At 37.5% G+C, this 20,781-nt stretch overlaps 1 protein-coding gene across 1 annotated transcript in view; it reads left to right on the top strand.

The window, feature by feature from the left end:
* LOC128923437 (uncharacterized) overlaps positions 1–11,899 on the top strand; it is a 489,012-nt gene extending 477,113 nt beyond the window's left edge. The window contains exon 2 of the mRNA XM_054235712.1: positions 11,017–11,899. Within this exon, the coding sequence (XP_054091687.1) occupies positions 11,327–11,845 (519 nt within the window). The 5' untranslated portion in view covers positions 11,017–11,326 and the 3' untranslated portion in view covers positions 11,846–11,899. The remainder of the gene's footprint in view (positions 1–11,016) is intronic.
* Positions 11,900–20,781: the final 8,882 nt, after the last annotated feature.

Genomic DNA, 20,781 nt, shown 5'->3' with positions numbered 1-20,781 from the left:
ATACATACCTACATGTTGATATAAATATAATGCAAGTAAGTTTGTAGGTGGGATTAATAAGTATGTTAGTTAAGATGGAAGTTCATAAATTTTGAGAGCGAAAGAGCGTAGCTAAGTAGGTAACAAATCGTTTAGTAAATGATTAAACTATTATTGATATATGTATGTTAATATGAAAACGTATAATCCGCTGGCTAAGTGGGATGAATCCGACCAAACAAATGGGGTTTTGGTGTGTTTTTAAAAATAATTCCACCATACATTGAGCACTTTTCAGCTTTCCAAGTAGGTACGAGTTAAATTAAAAAAAGTAACATATGTGTGGTAAAATTTTTGAAACATTTTGGCCGATATTTCGAGACCCTAGTCAAGGAGCGGCATCAAAAATACTCTATACTATAGAAATCAGCTTCCATTTGCTACCCATATTGTACAAACACATCCTGGGGTTACCCGGGTCCACGTTTTGGCCTATTTCTCGAGACCCTGGTATCCGATTCTTAAAATTTCAAAACACAAACCATCTACTGAATAGTCCAAACAAAGCCTAAAAATTTGGTTTGGATAGGTGAGCCCGTTCTTCAGTTATAAAGTCACAACGAAAAATGGCATTCATTTTTATATATATAGATTAATTGAATCCGCGGCTTTTTTTGGAATATGAGCAATTACAGTTGGTTTTTGTTGCTTTTGCTCGAATTCGCGCACGAAAGCACCGGGTGGCCAAAATGATTCATCAAGTAGCAATTGAAAATTAACATCTGATACGCTAATCTTAAAAGAAGATATATTTCTTTCGTATTTAAAGTTAAATTTTCTGACATCAAAATCGTTCGTTTTTAATTTCGACGAGATGTAAAACTTTATATCTTAGATTGTAGTATCCGAAGCAAATCTCGAAACGATAATTGATTTTCGTTGTGGTATTACTACCAATTTTTTTGCCACAAACTCAGAATTAAGAGGAGGGGGATCCTGAATAGTTTTCCGCTTAAGGTTATCGGTAATTATTTTCGGAGGATTATGCACTTTTGAAGAGGAAGGCTTCTCTCCTTGAGGGCAAGGAGATGAGAGATTAATAAGGTCTATTTTCACCGGTGATCTACTTTTTACGGACAAAGTGGTAGGTTCTTCATTAGACGGACGTTTACGTTTTGATGAGGGTTTAGCATTATCATCTTGATCATTTAGGCATTTATATGATTGAAACAACACTTCATAATGCTTGAATTTTTCTGTTAGGTTTTGAAGTTCTCGACCGATTTCTTTAAAATTATTGCGCGCCTGTTTAAAAACTTTAAATGATTCAATTTCTGTCGGTCTACACTTTAAGCACGACCAACGCAGACCCTTTCCATCGAGAATAGAATCTAAGATTCTACCTGTCAATCCAGCACATTTAAGATGGGCAAGCCCGTCACAAAGCCAACAAGAAACAAAACGATCAGAATCGCCTTTAATAGTACAATTCGGAAAATTGCAAGTCATTATGGAAAAATTTAAATTGAAGGAAAAAACGAAATAGTTAATAATAATAAAAATTAAAATATGATATACTAGTAAATAGATAAACAAAGATGGTTACAATGAATTACCCGAGATCACAACCAATAGAATAGTGAGCAGTTTGAGAAGCACTGAGCCACTTAAAAATAACACGCAACCAACTGTGAGCAAAAATTAAAGAAAAAACGAATCAAAAGAAAAAGAGCTAATTACGGCTTTTTGGTTTCAGAAAAATAGAGTGCAAAAGGCCGTAACTAACATTTCTTACAAACTGCTTTTTTCCCATTAATTTGGTTTTCAGAAACAAATCCGTCTTTGTTTTCTAAGCTTAAATCTACAATTTGGATATTAAGCTTTAAGTAGTCTTTAATCTATAACGTTTTTTGCTTCTCCTGCAAAATACTAAAAATGTTAGTTATGGTCTTTTGCATTTAAGGTGACGAAATAAAGAAAAAATAAGATAATTCAGAGGAAAATACCTTTTTCACAACAATTATTTTTTAATGTGTTTAATAAAAAAATCTTTAATTTTATTTATAACGCAAATACTTGTTTAACTTTAAGTGCAATAAACAAATCAAATCAAATAGGTACGATATGAGGGAAACATAACTATTGCGAATCTCTCCAAGAATTTGTGGTGATCTGCTCAGAAAAAAAATAGTTTGCGAATTTATTTAATGAAAAATTGATTGTAAATGTTCAAATACAATTTGAATAAATTATTTATTCACCTATCATTTATACGCTTGGCTGGCTCCAATTTATTACATCTTCTAACAATTCTAAATATCGAAAAACTGAACTATGCGTGCACGTTTCTTTTGTGCTATTCTGCTCAAAGCTATATTCATATATTTATTAAAGAGTTTTTTTTCAAACAGAAAATCTTCACGTGTTCACAGATTTCCTAATAGTGAAGATTTTTTTGTATACTAGTTTTAAAATCTTCAATCTTGGTGATATTTTAATTTAAAAAACTTAATTTTAAAGCTAAATCTGAACATCTGCCAACTCTACCCAGAAACTATAATAATAACAACTGAAGTTAAAGTTGTGTGAAGTATAACTGCATCTAAGTTTTCCAAGCCAAATTTTTCGAAGCATCAAGTCAAGCATCGGTAACTGGAGCTTTAGTTTGTGGTTTGTCGTAGTTTCCTAGCGCTTTTGCATACTTATTTACGCATTTGTATATTCATTTATACGTGTGGGGTTTTTTCATAAAAATATTTCATTTTCAATATATGTTCGATTGTGTGTGTAGATAAAGTTTGTCAGTACGTGTATACTTTTTCTGTAGTTGGCTTTGTATATTTTTACATTACCGCAAGTGTTTGAATATATTTACGATTGTATGAATATTTTCTCATTTGTTGGTTTGTGTGTGCATATCACAGCTGGCTTTAAAAAATTTTTACATTGCGGCAGGTGTTTGTTTATATACGTGTAGTTGATTGTATTTTTTTGAAATTTGAATTTGTTTTTGTGGAAAAAATTTTGTTTGAGCAAGTATTTTTTGTGTGACGTAATTCGTTTCGTTTGTTGTTTTTTGTGGGTGGCAGGTGTTTTTTGAGCACAGGTGTTTTTGAGCACAGGTGTTATCGAGCACAGCTGTTTTTGTGTGTAGACGCGAGTTAGGTAGTGCATTAGGGGCTTACGTGGGTTACCCACATTGTTAGCCTGGGTGCGGACTCTCATAGAGTCTCAGTGTTTTTGTCCTGTAGTTGGTGTTTTTCTGCTTACTGGTTTTTCTACTAGTGAGTGTTGTGTCGAGTGTCTGGTACTGAGTTGCCACTTGTTTCCGGGGGGATTGGGCAGGTTTTGCTCAAAGTGTACCGGTGTCTGTCCGAGTGTTGAAGGTGCTGATTTTTGTTTAAACTGCGGTCGTAGCTGTTAACATTAGACCTACAGTGCGATTCGGTTCAGCTCCACATCGGTTGGTTTGGAGCCGTTACGGGGACTTTGTTCTGTCCGGCGGTTTATTGGGTGACTAGTTCCAGACCATTTGCTGGAGTTGTGGTTTGTGCCCTTGCGATATCGCAATAATCGACTGCTTAGGTGGTAGTAGCTACTGGGCGATTCTACTCTTATAGTTAGTTCCTTCAGTGCGTTCAGTCACACGTGTCTTGAGAGCAGCTGTTCCAAGTCTTGTCTGGTCGAGTGGCTTCTGTGACAGTGTTTTGCCGGCGGATCAGCCTGCCTGGTGAAAGGCCGGAGGTAGAAATGCTTCCTTCACGGAGGAGAGGGAAGTCTCGGGCGTAGTGTTGTTCGCTCCATATATCGAGGTTTATTTGTGGCCTGTGCCACTTATGGATCTGCTGTATGGTGGAAGTTGGCTACGATGGTTTCGGGTCGTCGAAAACTTCTCTACATACAGCGTTGCATATTGCTTGCCTGTTTGCCTGTATGTCGCACCGTTTCTACGGATGCGTTGCAGGTGTTATTGGGTGTGCCCTCTCTTGACCTGATTGAGGAGGGGTTTGAGTGTGTTATTGCTGCGGAATGAATGGATTTCTGACGATGATGTGGAGAGGTTGGGATATCTAGGAAGCAAGAGGCTTCTAGATGACAGGGTTAGAAGTAAGTGGCAAGACCGTTGGGACAATAGTCCTAACGGTCGTGTGACTTATGAGTACATTCAGGATGTTGGGTTTGTTGGGGAAAACCCAGATTTAAGATTCTGTTTGAGTCTGGGTTTCCTGTTTACGGGGCATAGGCCTTTGAATGCTTTTTTGCATCAGAGGCACCTCTCTGATGGAATGGAATGTATGTGCGGGGCGCGTTATTGCTGAATGCCCGATGTACTCGGACATTAGAGCCCTTGGGTGTATGGGGATTAGTTGGATTGATGGACGATTAGATGTCAGTGGTGTGATCTCCACTAGTTGGAAAGCCGAACGGATATAGTTATTTGGTGTGTTTGCGCGTGAGGTGTTTAAACGGCGAAGACAATTAGCTGGAAACTAAGGATAGTTTCTTCGTGTGAATGGTGTGTGTATTGTGTGTGTATCGGATGAGAGGATGGGGTCTAACCCCTGGTCACCAGTCCAGAGCAGTATGGAAGCTCAACTGGTAGTAGTTTTTTGGTCTGACCGGGGACTTAACTTCCACGGGGAGTAGCAGCCCTTGGAGTTCGCTTTAACCTACTCGTGCGGACTGGCCCCTTGGGGAGTATCGTGGTGGTTGTGGTTTAATACCTGAATGCAAAGTACGGCAGAGGTTTTAGATAGGCCTCGAACCTCACCAAGGTGGTTAGTGTGTCCATTCCACACGCCAATTGGTACCGAATAATGCTTTGCATATTCGGCCGCTGATCATCGCATAGATTTGATCCGCTGTGTTTTTGAGCACCGTGAGGTAAGGCCGTCGTCGGCATGTACTCAAGAATATGCCCGAGGTAAGGTATGCCTGTCGTAAGAGGCGACTAAAATTCAAACATGCACAAATAGATAATCACACTGATGCTAATGGTTGAAACTCAGTCTGTTATCTATGCATGCTAGACAATATATTTCATGGCTTGAACGGAATTATGTTATCTTTTTGATATGGCTTTTTCCTAAGGAACTGGTCACTCCTTTCATTAAGGACAATTGTGTTTCAAGCCACAATTGCCTACACGGGGAGCAGGAGCCCAGGAGGGGGTGACATAACGTTCTATTTGTCGATATCTATTTAAAAGGAATGTGAATTTTAAACACAAATCTGAACAGATGGAAAGTTATTGATTTTAAATAAATGTGACACATGATTCTATTTGTCAATATTCATTTTACAAGAATGTGAACTTCATACATAATCTAAGTAAATCTATAATTAATGAAATTAATAAATTTGCTATATTGTTTTATTTGTTTTAAAATTACAGATAGCGAATTTAAAGACTTTTTTGGAACGCTAGGTCATAGATTTCTAGCAGGTGGAGATTATAATGCAAAACACATGTATTGGGGTTCACGTCTTATTAATCCGAAAGGACGCCAGCTGTACCAAACCATTATGAACCACAATAACATTGATATAATATCTCCTGGCAAGCCCACATACTGGCCCAGTGATCGAAACAAACTACCAGATTTAATTGATTTCGCTGTAACCAAAAATATAGATAGATCGCTTGTGACAGTTGATACATGTACAGACTTATCTTCTGACCATTCACCTGTACTAATAAAGTTGTGTGAACAACCCATATTCGTTGAGCCAAAAGTGGGTCTAACATCTCACAAAACGAACTGGTTAAAATATAAAAAATATGTGAGTAGCCACATTAATATTGTTTTAAAAATAGATACAGAAAGAGATATTGATGAAAGCATAAGAGAATTTAATGATGTAATATCAAATGCAGCTGTCATAGCAACACCAAACAGAAATAATAAACCAATTCACTAATAATGAAATAGAAAAGCTTGTAAATGAAAAAAGGCGAGCTAGACGTGAATGGTAGTTAAATCGCTCCCTTCTACTCAGCTTCAACTAAAATATGCTGTACGAAAACTAAAAACAGCGCTTAAACGTGACGAAGAATACCACACTCACAATTATATAAAGAAACTGTGTCCAAACTCAAACAAACGAAATTCTCTTTGGAAAGCCTAAAGTCAATGAAGCATCCAGTCGACTCCAACTTGCCTATAAGAGGCTTGGGTGGAAACTGGGCACGAAGCGACGAGGATAAGGCAAATTGTTTTGCAAATCACCTAGAAAAGGTATTTTAACCTAATTGTCCAAAGAACAGTTTTAAGCTGCGCTAACGAGTCGCTTGGGTCTATTCAAACGTCATCTTCTGAAATTATTAAAATCATAAAAGAGCTGAATCCAAAAAAGTCGGCAGGACACGATAAAATTACTCCAAAAATGCTAATTGAGTTACCAAATTATGCTTTAACAGTGCTCTCCTTGCTCTTTAACGCTATTTTCAGTTTCGGGTACTACCCAATTTCATGGAAAAAGTCGCAGATCATCATGATAGAGAAACCAGGTAAAGACTTGACACAGCCGTCTTTATACAGTCTTCTACCCTGTCTTTCTAAAGTATTTTAAAAAGTATTGCTATCAAAGATGTCTCCTTTCCTCCATGAAAATAATGTAATACCAACACTCCAATTCGGTTTTCGTGCAAAACATGTCACTGTAGAACAAGTAAATAGAATTACTAACGAAATCAGAAGGGCGTTCGAGTATAGAGAGTACTGTTCTGCTATATTTCTAGATGTGGCTCAGGCGTTCGATAAAGTATGGCATGACGGGCTTTTATATAAGATTAAAAAGAGCTTACCTCTCGAAATGCATAAAACCTTGGAGTCTTATTTAAAAAAATAGAAAGTTTACTGTCACAGTAGGAGACTTCATATCTGAAGAACGACCAATAAGAGCTAGTGTACCTCAGGACAGTGTTTTAGGGCCAACTCTATACTTAATATATACAGCAGACCTTCCAACAGCTAGTAATGTTTTGACATCAACTTTTGCGGACGACACAGCTTTAGTGAGCCGAAACAAATGCCCAATAATAGCATCAAGAGTATTAGAAGATCTTTTGATTTTTGTCGAAGAATGGCTAGCAAACTGGCGTATAAATGTAAATGAACAAAAGTGCAAGCATGTTACATTTTCCCTAAGACCAAAAACGTGCCCGGCAGTTAAAATGAACAATATTTTAGTACCCCAAGCGACTGAAGTAACATATCTTGGTATTCACTTAGATAGAAGGCTCACGTGGAGAAAACACATATCGAGCAAAATAACCTGCATGAAGATAAGAGCTGCAAATTTAAATTGGCTTCTAAACAAAAAATCCAAACTTAGCCTAGACAACCAAGTTCTGTTATATAACGCGATAATAAAACCGATTTGGATGTACGGCATTCAACTGTGGGGTACGACCTGTGCAACCAATATCGATATAATTCAGAGATTTCAATCAAAAATGCTTAGAACAATCACGTGCTCACCATGGTACATGCGTAATGAAAATATCTATAAAGAGCTTGGTATTCTCATGGTAAAGAAAGAAGTAGAGAACAGCAGACACAAATATTTATCCAAACTCCGAGATCACCCAAACCCATTGGCTAACGCTTTAGTACATTCTTGCAATCAATCACGTCTAAAAAGAAGATATGCCAGCACACTGATGAGCAACGTTTCACAAAAACAACTCAATCACTTGGTTGAGCTTGTCAAGTTTTAATTAGAATTAAGATTTTATAACTTACTAACTGACTCCGCAGTTGTTGCACTGCTGTTTGAAAATAATTTGTTTTGAAAACAAAATTGAATTTGTATAGTGTTGGAAAACATTTATTTGCGATTTTTCTAAATTATTTTTCAATGCAACTCAGCATAATAAACAACATTTTTTGTTTTCTGTTCCGGTGCGTAAATGTACAGAGAAGATGGTTTTTCAACTCGTGAATGAAATTTATGCCACACACCTCCAGCGACTGTCTTTGAGACCTGTTGATTGTCATCCCAAATGCAAGTCTCGTTGGAAACTGAATGCGTTTGAACTGAAATGGCAAATCGTTGGAACTCAAAGAAATTCGTGGAATCAAGCATTGTGCCCCCTTGTAAGTCCCTTTAACTTTAATTCTTGCAACTATTACATTATTCGATAGCTGCTTGAAGATTGCGAAGCATAATAAATGACAAAGCATTATAATGACAGAGAATTTAGAAATTTCACTGGATAATTCACAGCTTCGTCTTCATTTTCAACATGATCGATCGATGTGTATGAACACAAATCTCCCGGAAGTTGACTTTAAGTCGTATAGATTAAATCATCGACATCGGTATTTTTGGCATTCAAAAATCTGCGTGCACTCAACCAATCGTAGTTACGATAAATTTGGCTAATGTTCGGATTGATATCAAACCATTAGAAGTATTAACCGGAATTTGCCCAGTTCTTTGCAGATCTTCTGCGGTGCTATCCTGTTGCAGGAACATACACATATTCATGGTCAATCATATGGTTTTTTCGCGTGCCGCCACAAGTACGATGACTTGAGACATGTGTTCAATTCCTCCGCCGCTGTTGATTTCGAAATAACAGAATGTGTTTGTCAATAACAGTATCATTACGCCACCAAAGCGATGATTATTATTCCACAGATCTTTCATTGTTCTGTCAAGTGCTTCTAGAAAATTGCGCTCATCTCATATATGTTTCATAGATTTGCATGTTTAACTGAAGCTACAGTGTCGTATGTGCCGTTCTTCCAACTTCAAGTAGCGTTGCTGAAATTCCAGTAGATGCGAGAGCCAACGTAATGCCATTTCGAGATCGAATTGTTGCCAAAATCCCGTTTTTTACACATTTACCTGATGCTATATAGCCTATAGCCTTCCTCGATAAATGGACTATCCAACACAAAAAGAATTATTCAATTCGAACCAGTAGTTTCGGAGATTAGCGCGTTCAAACAAACTCTTCAGCTTTATAATATTAGAATAGATTGTTAGGCTCCAAAGAGCAGATTCAATAAATAAAGAAATATATGAAAAAAAAAAATATTTACTTAAAATCTTTAATTTTACATTTTCTCAGGTTTATGTTTGAAGTTCACCTTCCTGTAAATGCTCAAAGTTCACATTCTTGTAAAATGAATATCGACAAATATAACCATATATCACATTTATTTAAAATCAATAACTTTCCATCTGTTCAGATTTGTGTTTAAATTTCGCTTTCTTGTAGATTGTACATTGACAAATAGAAAAATATAGCAAATCAATACCTTTACATCTGTTCTGATTTTTCTTAAACAAAGAAAATGTTTAAAATTCACATTTTTTTAAATAAGTCACATTTATTTAAATTATTACCTTTTGATCTGTTCATACTTGTGTTCAAAACAATTAATTATGCTTTTTCTCATATTTAAGTTAATCTTCTTATATATATGTATCATATTTATAAAAATCAATAATTTTATTTGTGCTCAGGTATCTATTTAAAGGACACTTTCTAGTGGATTGTACATTGACAAATAGAAAAATGTAGCATATTTACGCAAAATAATTAAAATAAAATAATACAGAAAATGAATTCTCAGATTTATATTTAGAGTTCAACTTCTTCAAAATATAGCATACTTACTCAAAATAACTAACATCAAAAACGTTATGACATCGAAATCATTAATTATCCAGTTTCTCAGATTTATGTATAAAGTTCACATTCCTGTTAAATAAATATCGACAGATAGAACCTTATATCACATCTATTCAAAATTATTACCTTTAGATTTGTTCATATTTGTTTAAATTGTAAATTGACAAATTGAAAAATGTAGCATATTTATTCAAAACAATTAATTATGCATTTTCTCATATTTATGTGTAAAGTTAACCTTCTTGTAGGCCGTCAAAAATCCTCCGATGAACCTTCCGCGAGGGTGCCGGCTGGTAATAGTTACCATAGTGCCGCTACTGAGTTGTGGGGTATTTAGCTAAGGTACGTCCATTATTGAGTGTTTGTTGCTCTTCAATAGCACAGCATTCGGTGCTGTAGTCGTATCATGATTGGGGGTAAAACCAAGGGCTGGATCAAGGTGTCATGCGACCCGTGCCGAGGATCAACCTGTCTGGGGGCCCTTAAATAGCCCAGTCTTGAACAGAGCTTACGGATACCTGGCGCCCTCCGTAATAAGAAAACCTTGCTTGCGTAGCGGGGGCTATGCGCAAGTGGACATAGATTTCCCTACACTCGTGGGTCCAAATATGAGCACAACAAAAGAAATAAAAGAAAAACCAAGGCAGTCCGGTTCTCCCTCAATAGAGCCAGTAGGAACAGATTGTTCCGAAAAGAGAGCAGCGTATGCAACGAGCTCTAGAACAATTAGCACGAAGACAGTGGCTAAGCCTGGTCTGAATGCTAAGGTTGACACTTCAGCTAAGCCAAATTCCAGCAAAACAACAACAACAAAGGCAGCCGGAGCCAGGCTTAAAAACCGGAAGCAGAAGGCAAAGGAAGATGCCAAGTGTGTAGTTGCTGGCGTATCAACCAGAGAATGGCCTACCTTAAGAGCCATCAAAAGCGAAGTATGTGGAGTGGAAACGCGCTGCATACATCTTACGAAGAGCGCACCGGTACCCACCAACAAAGGAGGAGCTCACAAAAGAATCCAGGAAACCTTGGAGTGTGCTAAAGCGGAGTTACCCAACTTTAGCTTGGAACCGCCAGTTGTCGCTACTAAAAGACAAAGGTCAGCTGAAGAGGCTAAGCCGTCAGCTAAGCGGCCTAAAACAAGGGGTGAGTTGCCCAACAGATCCTTTGCGGAAGTGGCCCGGAACCACATCATCATTGGTGTTCTGGATAAGGGAGACCCCGAAGGAAAAATTCCCAGAACCCAATGAAAATGGGTACAGGCTGCGCTGGCTAACGTGGCTCTGGAAGTGCTATTAAGCAATCCAGGCCCGCCGCTGTCATGCACAGATGCTGGAAGGTACCTGGGTCAGATCAAGCTAGTAGCTTGTGATGACGAAAGATCGGTCCAGCTAACGGGTGATTTTTTTGAGGTTAGGATTTTCATGCATTAGTATTTGACAGATCACGTGGGATTTCAGACATGGTGTCAAAGAGAAAGATGCTCAGTATGCTTTGACATTTCATCATGAATAGACTTACTAACGAGCAACGCTTGCAAATCATTGAATTTTATTACCAAAATCAGTGTTCGGTTCGAAATGTGTTTATCGACAAATTTTGTTCAGCGATGAGGCTCATTTCTGGTTGAATGGCTACGTAAATAAGCAAAATTGCCGCATTTGGGGTGAAGAGCAACCAGAAGCCGTTCAAGAACTGCCCATGCATCCCGAAAAATGCACTGTTTGGTGTGGTTTGTACGCTGGTGGAATCATTGGACCGTATTTTTTCAAAGATGCTGTTGGACGCAACGTTACGGTGAATGGCGATCGCTATCGTTCGATGCTAACAAACTTTTTGTTGCCAAAAATGGAAGAACTGAACTTGGTTGACATGTGGTTTCAACAAGATGGCGCTACATGCCACACAGCTCGCGATTCTATGGCCATTTTGAGGGAAAACTTCGGAGAACAATTCATCTCAAGAAATGGACCCGTAAGTTGGCCACCAAGATCATGCGATTTAACGCCTTTAGACTATTTTTTGTGGGGCTACGTCAAGTCTAAAGTCTACAGAAATAAGCCAGCAACTATTCCAGCTTTGGAAGACAACATTTCCGAAGAAATTCGGGCTATTCCGGCCGAAATGCTCGAAAAAGTTGCCCAAAATTGGACTTTCCGAATGGACCACCTAAGACGCAGCCGCGGTCAACATTTAAATGAAATTATCTTCAAAAAGTAAATGTCATGAACCAATCTAACGTTTCAAATAAAGAACCGATGAGATTTTAAAAAAGTTATCAAGCTCTTAAAAAATCACCCTTTATATAAAGCCGCTATAGCGAAGGTGAGAGAGGTGTATCCCGGAGCCAAGCTAATAGCCGTCGACAAAAAAGACATTCCGTCCAGGTCGAGGGCAAGAGTTGGGATACCGGCTACACCATCCCAGCCGGATCAGATCATGCAGCTGATCAAAGCTTGCAACCCAAACCTACCAACGGAGGGTTGGAAATTTGTAAAAGCATTCGAAGAAGCGACAACCGAATCATGCGTGGAGACCAAACGGGCCACGATGCAGATTCTGTTGTTGCTAACTAACGACTCAATTGAACCGCTGAACAAAAGTGGCGGCGAAATTAATTATGGCTTCACTAAAGTCAAAGCGAAGTGAAGTGAAGTGTTACTCAAACGCCCATCATTCACTGTGGGGCAGTTCTGATACCAACGTAAGAGGTGAGTTGCTCTTTAATTATTTAGTAGGTACGAATCTATTGTTGAGCAATAGAGGCAACGCGCCAACCTTCATCACTAGAAACCGACAAGAAGTATTACATATAACACTTGTGTCGGAAGAGCTGATAGATAGGGTAATACGATGGAGGGTTCTAGAAGAACACTCCTTTTCCGATCATCGGTATATTGTTTTTGTACTGAGAAGGATTGCAGGAAGCAATTCAATGTAGCCCCAATGGTGGTCCCCCGAGCTTAAGAATTCTCAGAAGGATTGCAGGAAGCAATTCAATGTAGCAAAACTATCCCAAGAACAACAGGAATGGGACCGCTACCACAGCCTTCTGAGGTCATACAAAAAGGAAATCAGGAAATCTAAACGTAATTCGTGGAAATCCTTCTGTGAAGAAATCGAGACCACGGCAGAAGCGTCTCGGTTAAGAAAAGTAATAGCGAAATCTGCACATAATATTGGGTACCTTCAGAAGTCGGACCAAAGCTGGACGGAATTCAGTGAGGAAACCTTAAAATTATTGATTGATACTCACTTCCCGGGCAGCTCAGATAGCTTCACCGCGGAATATACATTTGATACTGAAATTGAGTCAGATCCTAATATGGCCGACTTAATATCAGAAGACAAGATAAAATGGGCTGTTAATAGCTTCAAGCCTTTTAAATCACCGGGACCCGACGGCATATTCCTGGCTCAACTACAAAAATCGATAAGTTACGTAATGGGTTAGTTAACAACCATTCTCGAAGGGACTCTCCAATTAAACTTTATTCCTTATCTATGGAGGAAAGTGAAGGTAATATACATACCTAACGCTCTCACAGCAGTTCAAAGGACTTTAGACCAATCAGTCTTTCCTCATTTCTACTGAAAACGTTGAAAAGACTAATAGAAATTAACATAAGAAGCAGACTACCTCCAGAAAGGTTAACAGTTTCGCAACATGCGTACTCCAAAGGGAAATCCACGGAAACAGCTTTAAACTCTGTGTTGACAGAGATTGAAAGGGCTCTGGAGGTAAGGAATACGCTCTCTTCACTTTCCTGGATATAGAGGGAGCTTTTAACAACATCCAGCCTAAGGCCATTATCAGCGCGCTTAAAGATCTGCATGTGTAGGAATCACTCACGAAGCTTATAGAACAGATGCTTCTATGCAGGTTCATAACTGCAACACTGGGGGTTTCAACGATGTGCAGATCTGTCCAAAGGGGTACACCTCAAGGAGGCGTGCTATCCCCACTTCTATGGATCTTAACAACGAACAGTATGTTGTTACATCTAGAGAAGGGGGGTGTACATGCTGTGGCCTACGCTGATGATGTGGCGGTTTCAATTAGGGGAAAATTCCCAAGTATCCTCGCGGACCTTATGCAAACAAGGTTAAATGAGTTATATCGATGGGCTAAACCTTGCGGATTAAGCCTGAACGCAAGTAAAACTGAGATAGTGCTGTTTACTAGGAAACACAAGATTCCAGAGTTCACACCACCCTCAATAAATAACACATCGCTAACAATAAGTGAGAAAGAAATGGGGACTAACACCCCGCATATCGCATTGGCTCTACACAGCTGTGGTAAGGCCGATTATGACATATGTGGTCTGGTGGCCAATAATCGAGAAGAAGTACGCAGTTAAGAGCATGGGTAGTCTACAAAGAGCGGCATGCATATGTATCAGCGGAGCTCTCAGAACAACGCCGAGCCAGGCGTTAGGGGCTATTCTGCACTTACTGCCTATAGACATATTCTGTAAGCAAGTTCCCATTTCTACCAAATAGGACGGATTTTCGCAATCCTATTGAAATGAATCTGAAATCTGAACTACATATATCATTCCCCTCTAGAGAGAAGTGGGATATGGGAAAAGTAGACAAAGATTCAGCGATAAGTATCTACACGGACGGGTCAAAACTAGATAAACGAGTTGGAGGTGGGGTATTCTCAGAAAAACTAGATACCAGAATCGCCTTCCAACCGGATAATTGCAGTGTGTTCCAAGCAGAAATCACTGCAATTAAAGAAAGCACCTTCACACACTCGTTCTGTCAAAAAGAGTGTTAGCGGCCAGACAGATATTCATATTCGCTGATAGTCAAGCGGCTTTAAAATCATTAAAGTTTTTTTTTTCAATATTTCCTTATTTATTGAATCTGCTTGTTTTTAAGCCTAACAACAAGTTATAAAATCTTAAATCTAATTAAAAGCTAGACAAGCTCAACCAAGTGATTGAGCTGTATTGGTGAAACGTTGCTCTTTAGTACGCAGGCATATCCCTTCTTTTTAGGCGTGTTTGATCGCAGGAGTGTACTAAAGCATTAGCCAATGGGTTTGGGTGATCACGGAGTTTAGATAAATATTTCAATCTGCTGTCCTCTACTTCTTTCTTTACCATAGGGATACCAAGATCTTTATGGATATTTTCATTGCGCATGTACCATGGTGAGCACGTGATTGATCTAAGCATTTTCGATTTGAACCTTTGTATTATATCAATATTAGTTGCACAGGTCGTTGCCATACATCCAAATCGGCTTTATGACCGCATTGTATAAAAGCACTTTGTTGTCTAAGCTAAGTTTAGAGTTTTTATTTAAAAGCCAATTTAAATTTGCAGCTCTTATCTTCATGCACGCTATTTTACTAGATATATGTTTTCTCCACGTAAGCCTTCTATCTAGGTGAATACCAAGATAGGTAACTTCATTCGCTTGAGGCACTAGAATATTGTTCATTTTTACTGCCGGGCACATTTTTGGTCTTAGGGAAAATGTAATATGCTTGCACTTTTGTTCATTTACATTTATACGCCAGTTTGCTAGCCATTCTTCGACAGAACTTAAGTGGTTCGCTAATATTCTTGATGCTATAATCGGGCATTTGTTACGACTCACTAAAGCTGTGTCATCCGCAAAAGTTGATGTCAAAACATTATTAGCAGTTGGAAGATCAGCTGTATATATGATGTATAGAGTTGGGCCTAAAACACTGCCCTGTGGTACTCCAGCCCTTATTGAACGTTCATCAGATATAAAATCACCTACTTTTACAGCAAATTTTCTATTTTTTAAATAAGACTCCAAGGTTTTATGCAATTGGAAAGGTAAAATTTTTTTAATCTTATACAAAAGTCCTTCATGCCACACTTTATCAAACGCCTCAGCCACATCTAGAAATATAGCAGAACAGTACTCTCTATGTTCGAATGCCTTCCTAATTTCGTTAGTTATTCTATTTACTTGCTCTACAGTGCCATGTTTTGCACGAAAACCGAATTGGTGCGTTGGTATTACACTATTTTCATGAAGGAAAGGAGACATCTTTGATAGTAACACTTTTTCAAATATTTTAGAAAGACAGGGTAGAAGACTGATTGGTCTGTATGAAGACGGCTGTGTCAGGGGTTTTCCCGGTTTATCTATCATGATTATCTGCGACTTTTTCCATGAAATAGGATAGTATCCGAAACTAAAAATTGCATTAAAGAGCAAGGAGAGCACTGTTGAAGCAATATTTGGTAACTCAATTAGCATTTTTGGAGTAATATTATCGTGGCCTGACGATTTTTTTGGATTAAGCTCTTTTATGATACTAACAATTTCAGTAGTTGAAGTCTTAATAGACCCAAGTGATTCGTTTGTGGTATTGTGGATGATTGGCAACTTAAAATTGTTCTTTGGGCAATTTGATTGAAATACCTTTTCTAGGTGATTTGCAAAACAATTTGCCTTATCTTCGTCACTTCGTGCCCAATTACCATTTGACTGTCTTATAGGCATGTTGGAATCTACCTGTGGCTTAAAAGACTTTTGGGCTTTCCAAAGAGAGTTTTGATTGGTAGAATTTGGACACAGTTTCTTTATATAATTTTCAGTGCTGTATTCTTCCTCGCGTTTAAGCGCTTTTTTTAACTTACGTACAGCAGATTTCAGTTGAAGCTGAGTAGAAGGAGAGCGATGTATCTGCCATTCGCGTCTAGCTCGCCTTTTTTCGTTCACAAGCTTTTCTATTTCATTATTAGTCATGTTTCTAAAAGCCTTAATGTTTCTTTTTGGTGTTGCCAAGACAGCTGCATTAGTTTAAATTTAACTTTAAATACGAAAGAAATATATCTTCTTTTAAGATTAGCGTATCAGATGTTAATTTTCAATTGCTACTTGATGAATGATTTTGGCCACCCGGTGCTTTCGTGCGCGAATTCGAGCAAAAGCAACAAAAACCAACTGTAATTGCTCATATTCCAAAAAAAGCCGCAGATTCAAAAAACTAATCTATATATATAAAAATGAAAGCCATTTTTCGTTGTGACTTTATAACTGAAGAACGGGCTCACCTATCCAAACCAAATTTTTAGCCTATGTTTGGACTATTCAGTAGATGGTTTGTGTTTTGAAATTTTAAGAATCGGATACCAGGGTCTCGAGAAATAGGCCAAAACGTGGACCCGGGTAACCCCAGGATGTGTTTGTACAATATGGGTAGCAAATGGAAGCTGATTTCTATAGTATAGAGTATTTTTGATGCCGCTCCGTGACTAGGGTCTCGAAATATCGGCCAAAATGTTTCAAAAATTTTACCACACATATGTTACTTTTTTTTAATTTAACTCGTACCTACTTGGAAAGCTGAAAAGTGCTCAATGTATGGTGGAATTATTTTTAAAAACACACCAAAACCCCATTTGTTTGGTCGGATTCATCCCACTTAGCCAGCGGATTATACGTTTTCATATTAACATACATATATCAATAATAGTTTAATCATTTACTAAACGATTTGTTACCTACTTAGCTACGCTCTTTCGCTCTCAAAATTTATGAACTTCCATCTTAACTAACATACTTATTAATCCCACCTACAAACTTACTTGCATTATATTTATATCAACATGTAGGTATGTATGTAGCAGGCAGATCGACAAACAAAGTAGGCTTTAAAAAGACATCGAACTATATTACGGTGCATTTATTTGGCAGAGAGAAATACATGAATATTTTTTTTTTGTAGGTATATAGAGCTTTGACTCTTAGCATTAAGAAAATTCAAATTAGGAGAATATATGACATAGGAGTGTAAACATTGCTGGAGCGTTTTCTTTGGCCTCATACGTTCAGTAGTGTCCGGAATTACCGTGGTGCAAAATTATTAGTTATTATATATTTTTTTTTAATAATTATTGAAGTTCGTGTGAATTTGTGAAAAAAATAAATATAACGCAAAGCGAATTTCCGAGCAAAAAACGGTAAGTTTTGAACTGTTGAAGTGAATTACACGAATGTATGTGTTTCCTTATTTGAAAACACATATGGTGTACCACTATTAATGTAGGTATTTTTTTAATTTAATTTATTCTTTTTTAATTGAAAGAAAAATGCCACGACCCACACGAGGAAATATAGGTCGGCGAACGTGTCATGCAAATGCTACGGCATTACAAAGGCGATCACAGACTCCAGATGAACGAGCACAAGCTAATGTATCGCAGCGTGAACGTAATGCACGAAATAGATCTGTTGTACCTGATATTATGCGTGCTGCTTTTAATTACAACAGTCAGATTAATTACAGTATGTACGGATACATTGGAATAATGGACGCAATATGTCTACATTGTGATGCGGCTAAATTTCCAGGTGAAACGCCCGGCATGTGTTGTGCTAATGGCAAAGTGAGATTGCCACCATTAGAAACTCCACCCGAACCATTGTCTTCATTTTTAACCATTGTCATAATTTTTGGGACTTCTGTAAATTCGAAGCATTTTTTAAGTCATATTCAACAATACAATTCGGCATTTCAAATGACTTCTTTTGGTGCTACTAACATTATTAGAGATATTTTTATGCCGACGTTTAAGGTAAATACTTAAACAGGATTGTCCCAATCACACTATAGTTTTAAAAATTTAAAAAATATTATGCAACATATACCTAAAATTGCATTCATGTTGCAGATTCAGGGCCAAATTTATCATCAAGCTGGTTCGTTATTGCCATACCCCGACGCTGATTATCAATTTTTGCAAATTTATTTTATTGGTGATGAAAATCGTGAATTGGATCAACGTTGTGCAATTGCTTTGAATACAAGACGAGAAATTATTTGTAAGCTACAAATGTTTTTCCATCGGCATAACGCATTAGTTCAATTGTTCAAAATTGCTCTCGATCGTATGCCCTCTGATCATCACAAAATCGTAATAAGGGCTGATAGAACACCTTTTGGAGAGCATGAAAGGCGATTCAATGCACCGACAATTGATGAGGTTGCAATTGTAATTCGTGGTGATCAGTTTCAATCGCGTGATATTATACTTCATCGTAGAAATGATCAATTGCAACGTGTTTCGGAACGTCATCGTAGTTACGACCCATTACAATACCCAATATTGCATTGGAAAGGTGACGATTGCTATAATATAAATATACCAATGATTGATCCACGAACAGGTAAATAATATTTTCAGTGTGTTGACATTTCATCATTTGTAGAAATTTCTTAAGTCACATTTTCCACTTATTTTAAGAAAATGTACAACGAAGCTTTGATAATAATTGAAGATATGTGTCTACGGATTTCAAATAAAATATTAGTACAATTGGGTATGACCGCACCAAATCGTGACATGCATGATCTGTTTGATCGTGAATTGCAACGTAAGCAGGTTTGCGTTTATTTGTACAATCGAATATAACCAAAATGAATATTCAGCAAAAACATGTCTATGACACAATCATGCAAGCCATTTCCAATAATGCAGGTGGGTTATATTTCTTGGATGCATCTGGTGGTACAGGTAAACGTTCGTTATATCACTGATTTTAGCCACTATTCGATCGAAACAGAAAATTGCATTGGCATTTGCATCTTCGGGAATTGCTGCTACATTATTAGAAGGTGGTCGGACAGCACACTCTGCATTAAAATTGCCATTGAATGTACAGGTAATTGAAACTCCAACTTGCAATATTTCAAGAAATTCTGCTATGGCAAAAGTTCTGCGGTTAACGTCAATTATTTTATGGGATGAGTGTACAATGACGAATAAAAAATTACTAGAAGCATTTAATCGAACAATGCAAGATTTACGTGGTAACCAACAGCTTTTTGGGTCAGGTGATTTTCGACAAAAATTGCCTGTCATTCCTCGGTCAACTCCTGCTGATGAAATAAATGCCTGTTTGAAGTCATCAGTTCTTTGAAGATATGTACAAAAATTGACACTGACCATTAATATGCGTATTCACCTACAAAATGATCCAGCTGCCCATGAGTTTTCAAAACAATTGTTACAAATTGGTGACGGCAAAATACAAATCGACAGAACCAACGGATTGATCACTATACCGAACAATTTTTGTACAATTACGAAATCGATAGATGAATTGATTGAATATGTTTTTCCAAATATTCTTCAGAATTACAGGAGCATGATTGGTTGAGAGAGCGCGCCATTTTAGCACCGAAGAACAATCATATCAATGCCATAAATTTTCAAATTCAAGCAAAACTCCCAGGCGTAGTCACGACATATAAATCAATTGACAGTGCTATGAATCAAGATGAGGCAATGAATTATCCAACTGAATTTTTAAATTCATTAGAACCGGCTGGTATGCCACCGCATTGATTGAATCTGAGAGTGGGTTCTTTGATTATATCATTGCGAAATATTAATCCACCAAAACTGTGTAATGGCACCAGATTGGCAGTGAAAAATTTATTGTCAAATTTGATTGAAGCTGCGATCTTAACTGGTAAATCAAAAGGAGAAGTTTGTTTAATACCGCGTATGGCTATAATTCCAACTGATATGCCATTTGAATTCAAACGATTACAATATCCTGTGCGTTTATCATTTGCGATGTCCATCAACAAAGCTCAAGGGCAAACACTTAACGTTTGTGGTGTGAATTTGGAGGAATCATGTTTTTCAAATGTCCAACTTTATGTTGCCTGTTCCAGAGTCGGTACCCCCAGCCGTTTGTTTATTCATGCTCAAAATGGAAAAACAAAAAATATTGTTTATCCAAATGTTTTGGATAGCTAGCAAATAATTAAATATATATATTTTTTATAAATGAGTTTGATTTAATATTTCACTTTATACGTAGCGAAGCACGTACCGGGCCGCTATAAATATTATATGTGTTCATTGTATTGCTTTCAAAAAATCATAAAGTTATGCTTATCTGTAATACCACATTCATTGACTGTTAGGCGGTACAAAGTTCGCCGGGTCAGCTAGTTATTAATAATTCATTACAAATTCACTATCAAAATGTAAGAGGTTTAAAGAAAAAGAATTGTATTTGAACAGCATTAATTGTAATTTTAAAGTCATCGCTTTTACTGAAACCTGGCTTAAACCTCATATCTTTGATAACGAAATATTAAATAGTGAATTTCAAATCTTTAGATGCGATCGACT

The sequence above is a fragment of the Zeugodacus cucurbitae genome, chromosome Y (genome assembly GCF_028554725.1).
Source record: "Zeugodacus cucurbitae isolate PBARC_wt_2022May chromosome Y, idZeuCucr1.2, whole genome shotgun sequence".
NCBI classification, from domain to species: Eukaryota; Metazoa; Arthropoda; class Insecta; order Diptera; family Tephritidae; genus Zeugodacus; species Zeugodacus cucurbitae.
The sequence above is the reverse complement of the archived record's forward strand: the minus strand, read 5'-3'. Positions and strand labels throughout refer to the sequence as shown.